This window comes from Zeus faber (assembly GCF_960531495.2).
Source record: "Zeus faber genome assembly, chromosome: 7".
Taxonomy (NCBI): Eukaryota; Metazoa; Chordata; class Actinopteri; order Zeiformes; family Zeidae; genus Zeus; species Zeus faber.
In genome coordinates, this window is record NC_137203.1 from 22,696,765 (window position 1) to 22,719,597 (window position 22,833).

The 22,833-nt window shown below is 43.3% G+C and overlaps 2 protein-coding genes across 2 annotated transcripts in view; both read left to right on the forward strand.

Annotated features, from left to right (window-relative positions):
• Positions 1-3,203, forward strand: part of adgra2 (adhesion G protein-coupled receptor A2) — a 34,516-nt gene extending 31,313 nt beyond the window's left edge. The window contains exon 19 of the mRNA XM_080003330.1: positions 56-3,203. Coding sequence (XP_079859456.1) covers positions 56-1,472 — 1,417 coding nt within the window. The 3' untranslated portion in view covers positions 1,473-3,203. The remainder of the gene's footprint in view (positions 1-55) is intronic.
• Positions 3,204-6,765: 3,562 nt separating this feature from the next.
• On the forward strand, positions 6,766-20,717 carry rab11fip1a (RAB11 family interacting protein 1 (class I) a). The gene is made up of 5 exons (XM_080004151.1): positions 6,766-7,205; positions 10,876-11,312; positions 11,596-12,553; positions 17,503-17,608; positions 18,655-20,717. Exons 1-5 carry the CDS (start codon positions 6,856-6,858, stop codon positions 18,856-18,858), a joined length of 2,055 nt encoding a protein of 684 aa, XP_079860277.1. The 5' UTR covers positions 6,766-6,855; the 3' UTR covers positions 18,859-20,717.
• The last annotated feature ends 2,116 nt before the right edge of the window (positions 20,718-22,833 follow it).

Genomic DNA, 22,833 nt, shown 5'->3' on the forward strand with positions numbered 1-22,833 from the left:
AAAAGATTTTCTTGTTCTGCCCTGACTCTTCTGAATTCTTTATTGCCTCTAACAGCTGCTGGCTCGTGTGGCGCCCCAGCCTGGGGGCTTTCTTTGTCCCTGCTGGCCTGGTGGTATTGGTGACCTGGATCTATTTCCTGTGCACCGTGTTTCGCCTAAGGCACCGCGTGACAAAAGAATGTCCAGGAACCTCCCTGTCATCCCCTGTGCCTGAGAGCCAGCCTGCACTGGCAGGAAGTACCAGCCTTCTGTCCACAGACTCTGTGGTTGCCACTATAAACCCTGTCATGGTCTCAGAGGACCAGTACTCCCTGAAGGTGCAATTCTCTGTGCTAGTGGCCACCCACTTCCTGTTCATGGGGCTCTGGTGTTGTGGGGCCATGGCCATGTGGCTGGTGAGCCACAGCAGTTTGTTGTTTAGCTGTCTCTATGGGATCGCTGCCACACTTCTGGGAATGTTCCTGGTGGTGCACCACTGCTTCCGACGACTAGATGTGCAGGCCTCATGGCTTGCATGCTGTCCAGGCTATCACCGCTCCCAGGCCATGTCTACCTATACACACACATGCACTACTGGAAGTGGAGTACAGACCTCTGAACAAGGGTCCCAACTGTTCATCAGTTGCCACCCCCCAGGAGACTCTCATAATTCCTCATCGGCCAGGTCATCGTCCACACCGAGCGGGATCAGCAGTGTTGGCCCAGGACCATGCAAGCTCACTAACCTGCTACAGGTGGTGCAAGATAACGGCAACAATGCTTCTCGTGCCCCTGTGGGCACTAACACGAGCACCAGTACAGACAACATTACCAAGCCAACAAATAACCTTCTGCCTACCATAAACTCTGTAGCCCCAGTGCACCCCCAGAGAAGGAAGGTAAGTAGCAGAACTAAGCAGGGGAGCAGCCAGTATCACCATCGAGGTGAGGGCAGAGGTCATTATCGCCTCAAGGCTCTAAGGGCCGGCGGTGGGGGTAGCCTGGGAGCATTGGGACCCACAGGTTTAGAGCACCTCAACTCTTCACACGCAGTCCACAAACACGCCACTAGTGAGAACGGCAGCATCCACCACAGCCTCTCAGAGAACCAGGCCAGTCTGCTTACCAATGGGAGGCGGGTTGGAGAGTCTGTGGCCACCAGTCCCTCAGAGGGAAGTGATGCGGGCAGCAGTGGGAGCCGTAAACCCTTTCCCCTGCCACCTTCAATGGCGAGCAGAGTGGCTTCACATGGCGCCCAGAGACGCTGTGCAAGCAAAGACAATTTGAAATTGGCAGCCACTGCAGAGCGAGACTCAAAGCGCTGCTCCTATCCTCTGAACAGTGTCGGTACCTCGGTTCCGGGGCCAGTGGCCCCTAATGGCACACTAAAAAACTCACTGCTGGAGCTGGAGCAGGACACGAGTGGCACGGACCATTCTCAATGCTCTGTCGGAATGAAAAGTGGATTGTGGAAGAGTGAAACAACAGTGTAATTCAGGTTTTATCCTGATGTTCTATGCATGACCCGAACTTACAGTAGATATGATATGGATATTTTTCACCCGTCTCATAATCATAATAATTACATAATTTCAAATATTCAAAAGAAACAGAAAGGCATCCTAGATCCTAAACCGGTACTCTCTCCTCTCCTCTCCTCCTGTGTTACAGTCAGCTGTGAATTGGTTTAATATAATAATGAAGGTTTTTTCATTTGAGACGTTGTTCACCTTTTTCATTTCAAATAAAATTGTACAAGCTAATGTTTGAAAATTGACATGTGATGTTAATTTTTAATGTGTAATGAAAGATTTATTTTTTATGTTTAAAAATGTCTATGCATATTAACTACGGCATGAAATGGAATCCAAGATTATCCATTTCCACAGTACAGCTATATGCATTTGCTCTGTGGACAACTTTTGTCACCCTGCTCTCTCAAACTAATGCGTTTGCGTATACTTGTGAATGCACTTGTAGTGTGTGTGTGTGTGTGTGTGTGTGTGTGTGTGTGTGTGTGTGTGTGTGTGTGTGTGTGTGTGTGTGTGTGTGTGTGTGTGTGTGTGTGTGTGTGTGCTCACATAGTTTTGGGTGCATGTGTTAAAAGACAGCTAGACAGAAACGTTTGGATATTAAAAGGTCTTTCTATTTTACTTCCATGTATTCATGCCAGCACTGATACGGAATTTGCCTTTCATAATAAACCACATTAAGTTGTTGAAAATCTGAAAATAATATTCCCGTTGCATTACATCACAGATATGAATGAACATAGGATGCCCCCTCCTGGATTATAGAGGCACCTCAGAGGCAGAGGCAGAAACTGAAATTTGGCATCACAAGTTTTTCTTAATTAACAAAACAAGGTTTTTTATTGTTGCAATAGCTGTTTTCAAAGGCAATCAGCTGAGAATGCACGAGTCCTCTAAATCATCAGTGGTTTGACAAAAAAATAAATAAAAATCAAAAAATAAAACACATTTTCCCCTCTGAAGGAAGTTTTATCATTGAATGTAACTGCGTTGGCACTGTCCCCAAAACAGTTCATTCTATTCTTCTGTAAACTTACTGTATTTCAGTTGGTCCCCAGAAAGATAACGGGTGCAAAAGGTTCAATTGGAAGCAAAAAACCCACCCAATTCAAGTAACAATTAACTCCATAAAAGTAAGCATGAACTCGCATCACGTTTGACTTATTGAATGTCAAATGCTTCATGTTTTTAGAAATATGTAGGTACTGTGATGCGCCGGGTGTAAACACAGTACACCCGATACCGCTGACCTTTACCCTGCCTGGGTGGCTTTGAGTGTGCAAGTGGAACCAATGTATGAAATGTTAAGAGTTACTGGATTCTTCTTAAAGAGTGACGTCAATGCTAATACAGAAATATTGGAGCAAATGATAATAAAAATTTGTATTTATAAAATAAATCACAAATTCTGGTCAATTCTGCAGTGTTTTTGTTAGAAATGTTATTGAGCAAACGGGTCGTTGACGTACAGTGCACTCGATGTGGGTGGGTAGGTAATCCATAGAAGACTTGATTTTGGAGTATTTCTCCTGTATCCTCCTTTCACTATCTTTCTTCCCAGCACACAGGAAGAACCTGAACCTTTCTTCTTGAGAAAATCATCCACGTTAATGGTCACTGGAACCCTTGTAATAATACCTGTGTACCTCTCCTCCTATCTGTCTCTCCCACTCTCTTGTTCTTGTTTTTTTTTTTCCCTCTTTTCTTGTTTTTTTTAAATTAAACATATTTCTTTTAATTTCAAGATTTTGTCCGGCTGAAATTCATTTGCTCAGCCTGTGAGCAAGTATGATACCTGGTACCACTTAAACCTTTGTCAAAATAGATTTATTATTTTGTCCCACCTGCTCCTTAGAGCAGCGGGGACATCCCAATCAGTGAGCCACGAGGGTATTGCAAGTGGGCCCCCAAATCATGGGCAAAACACAAAGATTTTATTGAAAAAAAAAATAATAATAATAATTATAAATTACAAAAACATTTGTTTGTTCTTAAATAAAATAAAAACATTTCATGGTATTTTTTCTCTAAAACCTTCAAAAATGCATCATCACTGATAGGACCTTATGGTGGGGCGTACTACGTCCAAGCCGGACCACGATTAATATGCACCTGTACATTTTTGAACTTGCAGTGATAATCAAAATGGATGGATGGCTAGCATCAGGCACACTGAAAAGGAAAGAAGCCATTACTTCATCATCCACAAGCGAAGTCCATGGGACATTCCCGTCTGTCAAACAAAAAAGAAAGGTTCGGAGAAAGTATAGCGCTGAATATTTATCATTGGGATTTTTTTGGACAGGCACAGAGGACGAACCGTTACCGCTGTGTGTGGTGTGTTCCAAAATTTGATCAAACGAAGCTCTGAAGCCATGTAAACTGTGCCGTCACCTCAAGACAAAACAACAACAGGACATGTCCAAGCCGCTTGAATTTTTTCGAGAATAAACTCAATGAGTATCAGGGCAAGAAGAAAGTAATCGAAACGTCATGTATGGGCACCGAGAACGCAAAGGCAGCGGAAGCGTCCTATCGGGTCACCCGACTCATAGCCAAGGCCGGTAAGCCGCATACAATCGGGGAGAATTGAATTCTTCCTGCCACAAAAGTGTGCAAGCTAATCCACCTCATCTCATTGTCTGATATCTCAGTCAGACGCAGGATTGACGAGATGGCAGAGAATGTGTCAGAACAGCTGATAACGAGCGTACGAGAGAGTCGTTATTATGCCCTCCAATTGGATGAATTGACAGACATCACAAATCTGTCAAACCTGCTTGCCTATGTAAGGTATGAAAACAATGGAGAAAAAAAAGGGTTAGGGTTTTTGCAAGGCCTGTTTTTGCAAACCTTTACCAACGCGTTCAACTGCTGAGGCCATTTTTGACATTCTGAACACATTCATAGTTTCAAATGGGAATGATTGATCCAAATGTGTGGGAGTGAGCACTGATGGGGCCCGTGCCATGCTGGGCCAGCGCAGGGGAAGCATCACCCACTGTGAAAGAAAGCTGTGGCTCCACTCGTAGCATGTCCACTGCAGAATACTCAGAGAAGCGCTGGCTGTAAAGAGAATGCTGCAGATCTAAAGACTGTTCTAGATGAGGCTTTCAGAGGAGTCATCTTCAACCAAAGTCGGCCGCCTTTATTTCCCGTTTTATGTGACGAGATGGGCAGTGACCATAAGCGGCTTCTGTTACACACCGAAGTCCGGTGGCTCTCAAGGGGGAAGGTTCTGATGCGACTTTTTGAATTGCGTGCCGAGGTGAGGGTGTATTTTCTCGACACAAAGTTTGAACTCGAACACCACTTCAGTGATTTTGAGCGGCTGGCTAAACTGGGATACCTGGCCGACATTTTCAGCCACTTAAATGGACTCAACCTCAGTCTCCTAGGAAAAGCAGTGACCATGCTCGATGTCCAGAATAAAATGGAAGCGACCATAACAAAAATGAGGAAGCGGGGCCAGGTGAGTTGACCGGTCAAACTTTGACTCGTTTGAGAATCTGTCCGATATTTTGACAGAGGAAGAAATGTGGCTTCCCGTCACCGTGATCCATCATATCAACGAGCACCTGCATGGTTTGAGGACCAAGCTGCGCGAATACTCCCCCGTCCCAGATGTGCAGCGCAGCTGGATGGAAAACCCCCTTCGCCAGCCACAGTGACGAGACCCTCGCAGGCCTGAGCGCAAAAGAGAAGGATGGTCTCGTGGATCTCTCCTGCGACAGCGTATTGAAACTGGCTTTCTCACAGAAGTACCTGACAAACTATTGGCTCCACGATGCTTCCGAGTATCCCGATCTGTCCGACAGAGCTGTGCGATTTCCGATGCCTTTCCCGACGCCGTACCTCTGTGAGACGAAATACAGGAATAAACTGAATGTTGATCCAGATCTTCGCCTGAGACTGTCGTCCCTTAAGCCAGACGTCAAGAATTTGGTGTCTGCCGAGCAACATCAGCCTTCTCATTAGGTGTGTTAATATTAATGTGCTCCTGTTATTGTTAGTTTTACGTTACAAACGTTACGCTAAACTTCCATAGATATAAGGTTATTTTTAACCCAACTATTTTTTTGTTTGACCACTACTGCACTGCATGTATGAGAATGCATATGATTGTTAAAATATACGTCCGCTGAGGACGCACTGTTTGACTCGCGTATTACTTCTGGTCGGATGTGAGCCGCGAAAACTTTTGAGATTTTCAAGTGGGCGGTGAGTCCGAAAGGGTTGGAAACCGCCGCCTTAGGGGATGTGAAACTGACGTCACATTGCTGGAGCGAGCTGCCATATTTTGGGGATCACTTGCGTTGTCGGAGGCGTTTTGGAGTTAAAAGATGGCTTGGGAGTCTCGTTAGGCGAAAAAACTGCCACAGAAAATATTGCAACCACCTTGTGTGAAACCTCGACCCTTCTTTTTTTCCCAACCTTCCTTTCTCCGTCTTTGTACATTTCGTCTATTTTATTGATTTCTCTATGCAACTGAATGGAAGTGATCCTCCAACAACCGCCAAACGTCATATTCCCTACGCTGACACAAAGTTATGGGTGAACAAAAATGGGTCTTTAACTCGAAAACGTGTCAAACTTCCGATGGAAACTACTCTGTGGTTTAAAGGTTATGTAGCCGATCGTTATGTAGCTTTTAGAGTTCACAAGTTTGCAAAACAAACATTCAGCTCAAGTGTGAAATACCGACCTGGAATTAACAATTTCCCAGTCGCGACGCAGGGCCAAACCTTCCGCCCTCTGATCAGTTTATTGTTGCTATAATTCCACTCGTGCGTGGCCCCTGAACAGGTAAACTGACGCCCGGTCTGCGGACGATGCGGGCACCTACTTAAGGTCCTTGATTACGGAATCCGCTACCGCCGCCCAGCGTCCAATCGTGCGAGCGGTCGGATTGGATTGACACACGTGTCGGCCAATCAGGGCGGAGCTTGGCAGAGTATGGGCGGGATTTGTCGATATTAGGGAAGTGGACTGACCATCGCCGCGGACGGAGCGGTCTGAAATTGGAGGAAAGAACATTTCTTTCTCAAAAGAAAATAAACCAGTTGAGTTGGATAGTGTAGGAATTGCACTACGGCGATTTTTTTCTTTTTTTAGCAAATATAAGTATTTAAATGTGTCCTTTCGTAGCCCGGTAACAAGGAGGAGTTACCCTTCCTGGAGATAGTAGTAGGAGTTGCCGCTTCCTGGTCATAACAAAAGCGGGGAGCAGTGCTGACAGCAGCAAGGCGGAGAGTTTTTTAAGGAGGAGAAGGACGACGATCGACCGAGTGAACGGCTTCTTGAACTCAAATCGAAGCCTTGTCCACACAGCAAACACCCGACAATGTCCCTGGTCCAGCAGAGCCAGCAGTTCTACCCCACCAGCGTCCGGGTAACGGTGCATCAAGCTCGGAATCTGCGCGTCAAGGGGAAAGGCGGCACCAACGATGCCTACGCCATCATCCAAGTGGCCAAAGACAAGTTCTCCACCTCGGTGAGCCCGAAGTGCGTGGCCCCGGTGTGGAAGGAGGAGGCTTCCTTCGACCTGCCGCTCTTCCACCCGGGAAACGCCGAGCGGTGCACGCTGTACGTCATCGTCATGCACCGGGCCCAGGTGGGGCTGGACAAGTTCCTGGGACAAGCCGCGGTCAACCTGCTGGAACTGCACGACCACACGGCTCGCCCGAGGACCGAGTGAGTGTCCTCTAACCCTCCCCTTTTTATTTTTTAATTTTGAATTGTGTTTCTTGAATGTTTCAGAAGAATCACTCTGCGTTTCTGGGAGGAGGTTGTTTTCACCTCAGCCCGACCCCTCCATTACTTTCACGAGGCCTTTCTTACTCGCTGGTTGGGTTGACCAAGATTCAATATACATCATTCGTCACACACCCTAGAAGCGTGGTGCCTTGAAGCGATTTAAAAAAAAAAAAAAAAAAAGGTCACCTCCGAAGGCTGTGTAAAACAAAGAAGGGAGCGTGATAGGGGGGGAAAAAGTTTTCAACCTAAATCAGAAAAAAAGAGCAAACATATATGTGGAGGGACAGTGAGCAGCAGGGTATGTACAGTACCCAAACAGCTGTTAATGGTCAACTCTTCTATTCTAACTCCTCATTATACATAGGAAATGAATGGAAGCCTTACTAATATTACGCATAATATACATAATATTTACACAGGCTACATACTACACAAAATCCCAAATATTATGTTTGCATTTATTACTTCCTTTTTATAACTCAAAAGCTTTAGAGGAAGTTAATAACCTTTTGTGACTGAGTTGCATGTGTGCCCCGTTTCTACATCTCGTCATAGCAGATCACCATTGCGTTGCCATTACAAACCGATGAAGACACATTATTGTAAAATCGGTACTGGCTTGGAACAGCAATGCCCACCCTCGAGGTGTGATTAATGCTGTTATAGAAATAGCTTGGTTTTAAATTGCAATATGGACAAAAAGCTCCTCATTCATTATTTGATCGAATTGTAATTTTGTTTTTACTGTATCATCTTTCAGTTTCTACACATTTGAAAGATCACATTTATTTAGGTTGGATGTTTTCAAATGTATTACCCGTACTGAGAAATCTACTTGGAGTAATAATGTAAAATGCCGGTCTATTGGCCTATATAGTCTACAAACTGGTACAAGTTGTGGCCAGTGTCAGGTATAATTTGTTTGTAATTACTTAAACCTTAATTAAGTCTTAACACTAAACTCCCAACCCTGGAGCACTTTCAAGGCCACATTTTGTGAGAATTACTTGACAAAACACTAATTTATTGGATTTTACAACCCCCAATCTGTATGGATATTTCAAATGTAATTCACCTCACAGCTCTAAAGCCCGCAATACGACAATCTACTCTATCACTTAACTTGCACACACAGATGTAAACCTTTTATCAGCATCAGGGAGGGAAAACGGAGACTGGAGCTGATAGGATAACAATCCAAACGCTCAGGATCATATTACCTCCTCCGGCTTAAGCTGGTTTAGGCCCGAAGCCTAAAGCTGAGGCTTCACTGAGCTGGTATTGGTCTCACCATTCTCATATTTGAAGGTATGTACATTTTTCTCCAATGTAAAGCCCATCTTTGCCTTTGCTATCATAGTGATTGAGGCCTGTCCTTTTCCCCACACTAAGTACTTCAGGTGCTTCTGCTATTTATGAGAACTTGGAAAATGTTCATGCTCCCACCCAAGTAGGTTATGACTCAGGATGACATGCTTGGTATGAATAGCATGGGTGTAGTGTCTGGAACAAACATCCCAAATAAAACATCATGGTAATGTTGAAGCGAGTTGTATACACCCTCTTATGTAATTTAGGTGTGTTACTGTCAACTTAAAAATGTAATTATAGCCCATATGAATGTGCAAGCTACTAATTAAGATAGCAGTGAATTGGTCTCACTGATCTCTGCTATGTTTGCTGTGCCCTTGTGTTTAGCCTGTGATAGCATTTGAGTCATGTATCCCTCATGTATTCAACACCAGTGTCACCTAGCCAAGGACAGCCTTTGTCCCGAGCAGAAATTAAACACATTTATCATACTCTTATCTCAAATGTTATCTTGTGTTTTTACACTTACATGGCAAAGTTTATCCCTTGTTCTTTCCATCCCTTATATTTTAAATATTTTTCTTCATTTGTCACTGTTCTTGGCCCCCTTCTTCGTTCCAGTAGCCTCACTGGCAAAAAGGGTATTGGATGTTGGTGTTTTTCCCCTGGAAGCAGGTGGTGTTGGATTACTGTCCTCCTTCACTGTCTTGCTGATACATGGTCTGAAATCATGGACAAGGGTTTCGTGCTTCAAGAGAGCCTTTTGTCTGTACTAACACAATAGTGCTGGAGATATTCACAATAGAAATTTGGTTATACGACCACAAATAAACCTTTAGCGTGTCATAGTCAGAATGTGTCTCATAAATTGAATTGATGGTCCCTGCTGTATATTTTCGAATTTTTTAAGATGATTATTTGCACTGAGCAACATTGTAAGAGCCATTTTGTCAACATGACCCAATTTCATTATGAGGGTGATAACAGAGTAATTTTCCATCAAACATTAACAAACATAGTTAGTTCAGCAGTGAGGGAATCAAACTGGTTGATGCAAAAAATGTTGTCAAATGAGTCAGACTTACTTTTCCCAACTCCAGCACAAACCTTTAACTTGATTTAGCCAATTTTTTTTTTTTTATTAAACATTGCAGCCACCATGGCAGAGGTCTGACCCTCAATCATTTACATATTGTGTAAATTACAGTATATTATGATCACCCAAGAATCAAATCAAGCAAATCCTCCATGTACAGTTACTAAACGACGTGATACAATATATAAAAACTTTTTTGACCTTAATTTTCTTTGGAGATTATACATTGCATATTAAATGATTAGAATGTCTTGAAACTGTCTCAAAAGATTAAATGCAATAAAAGTGATTATTGAAATGTACCTACTGTATATCACCAGCGTTGACTGTTAGCAGGCTGAGCTGGTGGCTTTGTTAATCATTAGACTTAAAAGGAAAATGCCCACACAACTCTACTGAGACAACATGCCTAACAGGACAGACCAGAGCCTGTGTCATAGAACTGGATTAGTGTTAGTATAAATACAACAAAGTTTTAATGCCATGTCAATATATTGTCACAGTATTGTCAACCGTAAAGATTCAGTGTCCCAGGTGAAGTTAAGTCACCTCATAGAAATAAAAAAATGTTTTCTTATTTTACTCATGTCTGGGCTGGTCAGCCTGAGCTAACATGTTCTGTTTATTTTGGCATGCCACATGTTGCGTGGGGGAAATTAAGAATTTGGGATGGGCTTTGCACAGCTTTCATTAGATCACTTAAAGTGCCTCTCCTACAAGGACTTTGTGGAATATTTACTTCCTGCATATCCCCTGGTTGTTTTCCCTTAGCCTTGATTTAGTCATACAACAGTAATCAATGCTGTTGAAACAAAACTCAGTGGAAACATTTTTTTGGGCACGCTGTACTGACAATCGAGTGCATTGTCCAGTTCCTTTTATTTTTTTTTATATGTTTGTACCTCCAGTCTAGCATGGTTAATGCAGATGACATTGACAAAGACAAATCCTCTTAACCATGACTTCTTACCTGTATGGTGGAGGTCTACCTTGTTGTTTGAAACAAAACTCTTCCGTACTTACTGGGCACATTGTCCAATGATTGCAAATGCGTACAATGATTGTGAGCAATCATTGCGTGTAATGATTGATTGTATTTGTGAGCCTTCTTTGTAACTTGAATCCATGTGTATTTTTTTAAAGTGTAATTCCTTTTAATCTAATTTACTATTTTCTGTCTATTCTGTCTGTTCTATGCAGTTGGTTCAGTCTAGTGGACAAAACTGGAAAGGCGGACAAGGCCAGAGGAGAAGTGCTCATAGACATTCAGTTCATGAGGAACAACATGTCAGCCAGCATGTTTGACCTCTCCATGCAAGACAAACCCCGCTCACGCATTTCTAAGCTCAAGGATAAAGTCCGTGGGAAGCGAAAGGATGGATTCTCTGATTCTGCCTCTGCTATCGTGCCACCTGTCAGTCAGATTGTTACAGACAGCGAGGGGGAAGCTGATGCTTGTTCCCTTAATCAGTCTCCAGGCGTCAAGAAGAAATCGAAACTCAAAAGCCTCTTTGCTCCAAAATCAAACTTGCAGCGAAACATCTCACAGTCAATGTCTACACTGGGCACTCTCCCTGAGAAGAACTCCTCTCTCAGCGGCAGCCGCTCCTCCGGCCTCAATGTGGACTCTCCTGAAGGTAACTCTTGTGTACAGTTGGAGGTGCCTACACATGTCTTCCCATTGCTTGTGTATGCTGGTTGAATAGATTCAAGTTGTCACATACATAGCCATACGTTCATACATATATGCAGGGAAATTTCATTGTAATGCACCAGAGATTATGTAACACAATAAGCGCAATTAGCTCTAAAAATACTAAAATGTGTGTAATAGACACAAGGTGCTCCTGCAGAATGTTTCCCATATAAACAATGACATCATACTGTATTCTTTCTTTGTCTCTCTATCGCCCCCTCCAGTTAAAAAGAAATTCAAATTCCTTGGCCACAAGCGCACAGGCAGCAGTGACAGCAAGGTGTCTCAGGGTCCCTTTTCCATATTGAGTCGATCCAAGCAGAGCTCCAGTGACCTCAACAACCTGTGCATAAATGGTAGCCATGTGTATGCAGAGGAAACTGAACCCAAGAGCGAGTCTACACTCAGCCTGAACAGCTCTGGCCAGGGCTCTGTGGAAGATGTCCACAGACACAACTCTGACTTCTCTGTGGACTCCCTCAAGGGCTTCTCTGTGCCTTCCTACAGGCCAGAGGCTGCAGATAAAGCAATGTTGGAACGACAGCGCCATCAGGAGGAGGAAGAGAGAAGACAAGCAGAAGAGACGCGCAGAGTGGAGGCAAACACACTCGAGGAGGAAAGATGCAGGGCAGAGGCCAAGAGACTGCATGAGGAGAAGGAGCGCAAATATCAGGAGGAGAAGGAGAGGCAGATGCTTGAAGAAGAGAAAAAGAGGAAGAAACAGGTGGAAGAAGAAGAAGAAAGACAAAGAAAAGAGGAAGAACGCAGGAAGTTGCTGGCAATGGAGAATGAAAGGAGGCTTGAGGAGGAGCGTCAGAGACGACAGGAGGAAGCACGGAACGTGGAGGAGCAGAAGCCGCAGGATGAGGCCTCGATGAGTGACCGCCTCTCCACTCTGTTTGGAATGATCAAAAAGAAGGACGAGAGAAAGGAAGAATCTCATCAAGAGAGGTTCAACAGAGAACAACCCAAACCAGCACCCTACCTGATTTCACAGCATCTGGAGATTCACGGCTCACACCAGTCGACCAACCCATTTGAAGAGGTCCCCCTCAGCCCAGATGGCCAGAACCCCTTTGACGAAAGCCCAGTTGATAATCAGAAACCTATCCGCAGTCCACAAACCCCCTCTGCCATGGTCTTCCTCAACCGTACTGCAAAAGTGTCTGCAGTGAAGCCAAGGTGAGTCTCCCTTTTTGTAATAGATACTGAGATATTTGTTTATTTTTTTTAATGACACTACTGACAGGTGAAGTAAAATATCATGATCATCTTGTTACAATGGCACCTGTCAAGGGGTGGGATATATTAGGCAGCAAGTGAACAGTCAGTTCTTGAAGTTGATTTGTTGGAAGCAGGAAAAATGGGCAAGCGTAAGGTTCTGAGTGACTTTGACAAGGGCCAAATTGTGATGACTAAATGACTGGGTCAGAGCATCTTCAAAACTGCAGTACTTGTGCGGTGTTCCCGGTATGCGGTGGTTAGTACCTACCAAAAGTGGTCAAAGGAAGGACAACCGGTAAACAGGCCACAGGGTCATGGGCACCCAAGGCTCATTGATGCACGTGGAGAGCCAAGGCTAGCCCCTCGCGTCGCGTCCCACAGAAGAGCTACTGGAGCGCAAATTGCTGAATAGGTTAATGCTGCTATAATAGAAAGGTGTCGGAACACACACTGCATCACAGCTTTCTGCGTATAGGGCTGCGTGGCCGCAAACCCTGTCCACCGCCTAAAGCGCCTACTATGGGCATATGAGTGTGAGAACTGTACCATGGAGCAATGGAAGAAGGTGGGTTTGTCTGATGAATCACGTTTTCTTTTACATCATGTGGCTGACTAGGTGTGTGTGCATCGTTTACGTGTAAGTCGTTTACCAGGATGCACTATGGGAAGAAGGCAAGCCGGTGGAGGGACTGAGATGCTCTGGGCAATGTTCTGCTGGGAAACCTTGGGTCCAGGCATTCATGTGGATGTTACTTTGACAGGTACAACCTACCTGAACATTGTTGCAGACAAAGTACAACCCTTCATGGCAAAGGTATTCCCTGATGGCAGTGGCCTCTTTCAGCCGGATAATGCGCCCTGCCACGCTGCAAAAAATGCTCAGGAATGGTTTGAGGAACATAACAAAGAGTTCAAGGTGTTGACTTGGATCTGCTCGCTTCATTCAGAACCGATTTTCATGAAATTTGGTTCAGAATAAAGCGAGTTACAGTCAATTTTGGAGCGAGGTCTGCATCTCTCAATACACATTGTATTTGTTTACTAGCGGACCTTGACCGCTCCAATATGGTGGCCGCGCAGACACATAGCGGCGACATACAGCAGCAGTCAATGAGGTAGCTACGTTTCTATATCTATGGACCCTCCCTAGAGCTATGTTGCAAATCAGTGGCAGGCTTTATGGCAATATTTTACGTTATCGGCATGTGGGAACGAGTGTAAACAAATGTAGATTGGGGAACGCACCGCTGAGAAATTACTAATTTGATGGAGCACAGATTATTACAAAATTTGCCTGCTTGTTTTATGCAGTTTTTAGGCAACTTCCAGGTTTTCCCGATCACGACTATTGGTGTACATTTTATGGATACGAATCTGATGATGACTATCATGTGATCAGTCCTCCCCTAAAATAAAAAATCTATCTCTAACTAACAGCAAAATAGGCATTTCACAAATTTCAGTTCTTTTTGTTTAACTTCATTTAACTTTGACTTTTTTGTAAAGACTGAATTCTATCCAACTTGTTGAACCAGTTTGGGCAGTGAGCATTGTGCCGATTGGTTTTCATTTCAGAAACTGGGTGTGTCATGTGTTTGTAAGAATGGTATGGTGTAAAACAGGTTGTGGAATGAAGTGAGCTCACATAAAGGGAAACATTGCAGTGTGGTTCTATTTGGATTTTGAACCAGGTTTCTTTGGTTGGTTTTGGACCATTTTTTACATTTGCGTTGTAATGGTAAGGATAAAAGTTTCCATTCCTTGGTTGAGTTTAATGCTTTTTGAAGTGTGTTTGTTTCATGGATCTCTACAAAGCCTCAGCAGTTAAGCCTTAGGTTGTTTGGATCTCTAGCATTTTGAAAGAAGCCAGAAACCAGGTTATGGGTTTGTGATTTATACTGCAGGAAACCATGTACGTTTATTAAATACATTATTTAATTTTTCATTGTTTTAGTGCTTTAAGAAACAGGAAGATGCAGGTCTGATGATTGAGTTCTGCTATCAGGTAGCCCAATTGGCCTGTAAATAAAATGTGTATATTATTTATTTGATAGCCTTAAAGCTCATCACATTTAATGAAACTTCTTACGAAGAAATCCTTACATCTTTGACTAGTTGAGTTGCCTGGGGGCTGCTTAATTCATTTTGTGACCGGGCTTCCTAGATAAACCATGAATACAGTAAGTCCAATCCTGGTTGGCAAAAATGCATCTGATATTTCTTTGGATAGCCTAAATAGTTTTAGGAACATGACTTAAACCGAGCTAGAACTTATTGACATGCTTATGGTAATGCAATTCAAGAAGCAAGTCTGCAAAAAAACATGAGGCCAGCTTTAAGAAAATCTTAACTGTACATATCATATTGGCACGTTTTTAATGTCTGAACTATTGGAACAAGGTTATATTCAAGCTCATGAGAAACCAAAATTAATTTAATTAATTAAAACGTGGCATTACTTGATGTGCTGAACTATCCCTGTGTTGCAATAATAATGGTAACCCTTACTTATAATTGTAATGTAAATTCTGTTAAGGGAACTCTTTTGCTTTAAATCTAGCTCAACCTGATGTTATTGAGGAGGTGCTTGCTAAATTGGTGATGGGTTGTACTGTGGTGGAGGATAAATTCACAATTCTGGTTTTCATTTATTGGTCACACTGACCTTCAGGCCTTTGTTTTGACTCCTTGGCAGATTGGTCGAATCTCTGAAGCCTGAACTCATTGACTCTCAGACCACTAGTCAGCAGCGCCCTCCTTCCCCAAACACCTCAGAATCCACCCTCTCTAGTGTCCCATCTGAATCTCCTGACATGTTTTATAACCTCCATACATCCCTGGCTCCACCCAAACCAAAGAGAAGCTCATCTGAGTCCCCTTATGGCAGCACAGAGAATCTGTCTTCCTCCGGATCATCCCCCGCCTTATCTGAGAAGAGGCGGCGAGCCCCAATGCCGCCCGGCTATGCTGTATATGGAGCCCAGACAGAAATATCAAATTCAAGGGGTGTATCTGCAGCAGGACATAGTTCTGTGTCTGTCAGGGAGATTGAGAACCCTGCATATGATGAGTCAGATGGATCAAAGCATGTTAAAAGGCCACCGCTTCCACTTCCCGACTATGATACTTTGTTTCCACAAAAAAGACATGGAGTACAAGGGCAGACAAGATGGGACCATATAATCGCTGAGGTAAATCAGAAACAGAGGGATCACCAAGCAGAATTTTTTGGTCAAGAGATGAGTGTTGATGAACCAGAGAAGCCTACACCCAGACAATCTTCCCTTGAGAAGCACAAGCACCCCGCACATGTCCAACAAATGCATCCTGCCGAGATCAAACCCATTTCATCCAAAAGGTTTGCAGCACCTGCTCCCCCTCAAACAGTAGCTGCTACACACTTGAGACTTATGGCAGATTCCAACCAAAAACAAAGTCAGAGTGTTGCACGAGCTCTTCAATCTGAGAGGCCAAATGCCTCTGCAGTCCCTGTGTCGGTTAACACAGACGCAACAAAAAGAGAGTCAGTGGTGAGCAGGGATGGCGCAAAGAAGGCACTCCAGCCACCAGTCATTGCTGCTCATCACAGAAATATGCAGCCAATAGCAGTGCCCACACCAATCAACCAAAAAAGTCTGGATAAAAGACCAACAGTTGTGCAAAAAGAGCTATCAGACACCATAAATAAAGAAATACCCACAGCCAAACCCAGACAAAAAACTGGGGACAGAGAATCAGTAACACAATCAGATCTTGATGCAAAATCACTAGTTACTGTCCACAACATCAACAAAGGCACCAATCAGTTATCACATTCAGATGGAAACAAATTGGACAAAATCATCATGGAGGCAAATGAGAAGTTTGGAGGAACGGACCCGTTTCCCTGCTCTGAACTTATTTCCAAAGACACTTTGGCACGAGTGGAGCAGAACCCAGTTGTAGATAACCTTTTCACAGGAAAAGCACAGAACGAGCAGAAACTGGAAGGTAAGGGGATGATGGCAGATGATATGGATAAACTTTTTGCACCATTCAATTCAACAGATCCTTTCAGCAGCTTTAATGCCAATGACTCTGAAAACTCTCTCAAGAGTGGAAATCAAGAGGTTGTTCTTTCCCAGAAAAGAAAACAACTTCCTCCCTTGCCGGTTTCCTCGACTAACACAGACATCAAGGGCAAACAGGAGCCTGCACTTGATGAGGATGCTGCCACTGTTTTTCAGAGTCTTTCAGACAAAGAGGCAAATATCAGTGCATCGCAAGCTCTGCAGCCAAAAGCTGACGTGAAAACACAGAGCCATTGGAGACAACCAGAGCAGGCAGAAACTCTGTTTAGGGAGGATCCATTTGCCTCAGATCCTTCCACTGGAGGTTCCTCTTCTTCTAGGCCCTTTGTCGAGACTCCTGCAGAGCTCCAGCAAGCAACTATGGAGGAGTCTGCGTCCCAGTCAGGGGGAAGAACTCTCTTGCGGGCCTGGGTCTCGCCCTCTGAGGGTCAGCCTGTCAGTGTGCAGAATAGCAATGGAGGTGGCCTGACGTCAACTCCACGCAGGTGAGATTGAACAGGCCCTGAACAGTGAATTTCCAGCAATGAGACGTTAGTTATCGATTTTAATTAAGCCTGCGTGGCGAATGGGGTTACTGGTTGGTTGTTCAATTGTCTTTAGCTTATCTGGTGGTGACCAAATGGTGGCTTCTTTTTGTGTTGCTCTACTGGACAGCTTGTCGTTTCTGTGCGTGTCTGGCTTATAAAGTGATGAGAAAAGAAGTGGCGGTTCTGGTGCATATGATCTAATGTTGTTTTTTATGTCTATCAGATATGGTGCTGTATTTGCATAGGATGCTTTATTGTATGTAATCTCTTTTGATTGTCTGCATAATGGTCTATGAAATGTCTTTAACAGGCCTCATCCAGTGAAGCCTATGAGTTCAGTAGAGAACCTGACTTCCACCAGCATCCCTGCTGTGAGAGAAATAAAGATCCATGACGGCAAAGCAGCGCAGATGAAGGTACAGTCATATTGGCATGAAAAAATATGCTACAGCGTTGTATTTAACTGCACGAAAGTATGTGCTTTATATATGATTTATGTAATTTATAGTTTTAAGACAGTAGCAGCCCTAAGGCTTTATATAGTGTCACTCGTCACCCTCTTATAAAGCTATAGACAAGATAAAAATGCTTCACACAACTTTGACGGGAGTTACAACTAAGGATTGTTTTCCTAATCAATTATCTTGTTTATCTGATTAATCTATGACATTAAATAAGAGCATCAAATAACGGTTAAGTTAGAATTATGGTAAATGTTTACCACAAGTTACCTGAATGCAAATGGGCCTCTCTGAATTGCCTACCAAACTGCGAAAAACAAACTTACTTATTGAAGACCATAGTATCGATAAGCTCACACACTACCGGTGCTGTGAACGCTATTGGAGAAATTAAGAAAATTGATTTTCTATTTATTTAGGCTATATAACCGGTTTCTAACTTGCAGTAATATGAAGGTATTCGTCTAAGAAGCGTTTTTGCTATTATTAGAAGAGAAATCTTTCTTCCGCTCCATCACCGGAATGGAAATGATGTGCGAGGGGGGCGGGGCAGGCCCCCTCTGCCTGCCTCGCACACGCACGAGGAGACCGTGCTCTGAGTGACGATGGCACGGCCAGCGCACATTGTGCCCCGACCGTCATCTCTCCATGCGTAATGCGCAGAAAATAAAGCAGCGTTAATTTTGCTCTTAATTTGTTTTAGTTTTTCTCTTAACATTTTATTTATATATATATATATATTAAAAACTATAACCGTTCAAGTACCGGATAGATAAGCTCGGTAAGAGGGGACTGCTTGACTTGAAAGATCTCCGCCGACTGACGGGTTTTCGACCGATGGTTGACTTTCAGGGGGCAGCCCTAGAGTCGAGTAGTGGCTATGTTTTTACGATGCACTGGATTCCGGCAAGATCTGACAACATCCTTGAGTGGGGTTAAGCACGTCTTCGAAATGCTCTGTAGCATAAAAGAAAGAATTTCATTTAGCTTTTTCTCCTCAGGCGGCAGACTCGGTGGAAAGTGGACCATACACCCAGCTCACCCAGGAAGAACTCATCACGCTGGTGGTGAAGCAGCAGGGTGAGCTCTCCAAGAAGGACTCCAAGATCACCGAGCTGGAGGAATACATAGATAACCTGCTGGTTCGTGTCATAGAGGAGAAACCTAGCATCTTACTCGCCCTCACCTCCGGCAAGCTGACATGAGGCGTTTCAAAGAAGGCACTATGAAAGCACCGGTTTTATTTTTCTGCGTGCTTTTCTAATATTTTTTTACTCCTGTATGGAGGGGAGGGCCTTAGTCCCTCAGAGCATATGCACTTTTTTTTTTTTCTTTCTTTTTTTTTTTACAAACACTTGTTTGTTATAATGCTGGAAATGATTGCTACAATCCATAATAAATTGTAATCACAAACCAATGAACCTAAGTAATGATGTTGACACTAATGGTACGAGGCACTGCACTCAAACTGCTGGCTGCATGGTCTTTATACACACACATACATCCATACATACATATATATATATATATGAGAAACATTATCATTTATTTATTTATTTTCCCCCTTTCTCATACCAACACTTAAAAAGGGTATTTGGGGGTTGTACTCTACCCTAGTGGATGCTCTCCAATTGGCTCTGCTGCAAGTCAATTCCTGGTGGAGTCATTCAAATATCTTGCTGCTTTTTTTAGAGTACCATACATCTTAGGTCTTATATCATCTTAGTGTCTATATAGTTTCATATAATTTCACCTGCACCAGTTAATTCCATGGTTAATGATATCACGACAGATCTTATCTCACAAATAATGGTTCACGGTCACAGGCTTGGGTAAATTTCACACTCGCCCAGTGTTACTCGTCTTTGCAGAATGGTCTTAGTTTTCTTTTTTTGAGCATTCCCTTTGTGTTGACGTCAGAAAGTATCTTTTATCAAATAATCAATATCCGTCCTGTTTTAGTTACCTTTGTAGGATGTGCCTATTCTACCACCTTAAAAAAATATTGTGCCTATTTCTGCTTCAAACGAGTATCTTTTAGAAAACCAGCAATAGACAAAGGCAGACTGTTATTCACTTGTTTGGTGGACAATGGATTTGATATGGAGCTCTGACTTGGCGAGAGAAGATTATTGTCTTAATGGTGTAGTCCACTACAGTTGATCACTCCCTTTGAGGATGTTTGTTTTCTACTGTAAAATATTTATGCAACTGCTAAGCACATATTTTGTGTAAAATATTTATTCAACTTCAAGTGGTATTACATAATTAAGAAATAGAATATATTATTATATTGATGGAGATTTGAAGCGTTATGAATGTGGTTTTGGTGTTTTGAAATACAGAAATTTAAGCTTCATAATTTGGGAAGCATGCTTTGATACAGTGGTACCTCGGCTTACGACTAATAGGTTCTATAAGAACGGTCGTATGTTGAAGCAATTTTTCCCCATATAAATTCTGAAATCATGATGGGTGAAAATAAACAAAATACACAGCACAAACACAGTGAATATGAATAAAAATATGGATAAGCCACGAACTACGTGTACACACGATGTAGGTCGCCCGCTGACTGACTGCTGACTGGCCGCCGACGCGCCAACTGCAAATTTCCACGCTCGTATCTTGGAGCAGTCGGTCGCAAGTCGATACAAATTTTCACGACTATCGCTACTCGCATCTTGGATTAGTCGTAAGTAGATGCAGTCGTAAGTCGAGGTACCACTGTATGAACGAAAGCATAACAATCGTTAAAAATTCCAGCCTGGCATTTGAATGTAACTTCACCAAAAAAAAGAATAATGTGCGACAGCTTTGTATGCAATGTCATAGCAATAATTACACTAACAGTCTTCTGAATATTCTGAATTGTGCCTTTTAAATATTTTTTTTAACCATTTAGCCTTTAAAAAAAAATCCTAATTTCAGAGTGTTGTTGTGATTACTTTTAGATCTGGTTTTATGGACATGATGGCTTGTCTTCCACGTACTAAAATGACAATTCAAAGAATCCAATGAATGTATGGTATTGTTATGATTGAAAATAAAGTCAATATATGTTTTTTCTTTTGTCTGTTTGTTTTTTGTTTGTTTTTCTAAATAAAGTGTCAAAGAAAACATTTTAAATCAAATTAAAGAAATCCAAACATGTTTGTGGCTTGGTACATACAGCATACTAACTGTGTGAACACAATTTCACCCTAAATTGTGGTTAAAACAAAATTATACCTATTTCTGAGAATGGTTTTCGTTACAAAAAAGGTCAGCCACAACATTAAAACCACTGACAGGTGAATGGAATAACATTGTTCATCTTCTTACAACGGCATCTGTCAAGGGGTGGGATATATTAGGCAGCAAGTGAACAGTCAGTTCTTGAAGTTGATGTGTTGGAAGCAGGAAAAATGGGCAAGCGTAAGGATCTGAACGACTTTGACAAGGGCTAAATTGTGATGGCTAGACGACTGGGTCAGAGCATCTCCAAAACGGCAGGTCTTGTGGGGTGTTAACGGTACTCAGTGGTTAGTACCTACCAAAGGTGGTCCAAGGAAGGACAACAGGTGAACCGGCGACAGGGTCAATAAAGAAAAAGTTAATTCTGGCTATGATGGAAAGGTGTCATAACACACAGTGCATCACAGCTTGCTGCTTATGGGGCTGCGTAGCCGCAGATCGGTCAGAGTGTCCACACTGACCCCTGTCCACCACCGAAAGTGCCTACAATGGGCACATAAGCGTCAGAACTGGACCATGGAGCAATGGAAGAGGGTGGCCTGGTCGGATGAATCATGTTTTCTTCTACGTCACGTGGATGACCGGGGTCAGGGTCAGATCCGATCGAGTATCTGTGGGACGTGCTGCAACAACAAGCCTGATCCATGGGGGCCTCACCTCGCAACTTCCAGGACAGATACCACAGGACACATTCAGACGCCCAATCCAGAAGTATGATGTTTTCAATTCCGTAAGTTTCTGTGATGCTATTTTAAGATGCTCGCACAGATATGGGTCAGAATGCGGAAAGCAGCGACTGCCAGGCCAAGAAGCGGTGTGGTAAAGCACTGCTAACTCAAAGGCTACAGTTGGAAAATGTTTTATTACCCAAGAGGTTGAGGTAGCTATAGAATAGACCAATCAATAGAAATGCACAGATTTTTTTTTCTGACCAGAGCCTACAACGATCAGCTACAACATTAAACCCACCAGTAATAACCACTTATATTGTGTGGCTCCCCCTCCAGCTGCCGAAACAGCTCCGACCCATCGAGGCATGGACTCCACAAGACCTCTGAGTGTGTCCTGTGGTATCTGACAGATGCTCAATCGGATTGGACCCTAACCCTGGCCATCAACATGATGTAGAAGAAAACGTGATTCATTCTTCCATTGCTCCATGGTCCAATTCTGGCGCTCACGTGCCCATTGTAGGCGCTTTCGGCGGTGGACCGTGGTCAGCATGGGCTATTCAACTTCTATTCAACTTCTGGGGGCTCCGCAGCCCCATATGCAGCACGCAACTTTCTGTCATTGCCAGCTCACTGGTTGTCTTTCCTTTGACCACTTTGTTAGGTACTAACCACTGCATACCGGGAACACCCCACAAGACCTGCTGTTTTGGCGATGCTCTGACCCAGTCGTCTGACCATCACAATTTAGCCCTTGTCAAAGTCGTTCAGATCCTTACGCTTGCCCATTTTTCCTGCTTCCAACACATCAACTTCAAGAACTGACTGTTCACTTGCTGCCTAATATATCCCACCCCTTGACAGGAGCCATTGGAACGAGATGAGCAATGTTATTCACTTCACCTGTCAGTGGTTTTAATGTTGTGGCTGATGGATTTATATTCTCAATTTAGACAAGAAAAAGCGCATGGTTCAATGCCACACCCCTATGCTCCACACTAGACACTGAGAAAGTTGTCTTGTATTTTTTTATTGGTGAGGTTTGTTTGCTCTGTTACGAAACCGACATTATAAACAACATAATAACAAGCTTGGACACTCAGGCAGACTCTTTGAAGTTTCTTCTGACCTCTTGGTGGCTTTTATGATGAGCTCATTACTGTCATCAACATTCAAAGAGACTGCCTCATCTGTGACTGATCCATGGTACCACATCTTCCTGGTTTCTTAATTCATTCGAAATACTCCATTGCTCATGTTTTTTCCATGAAT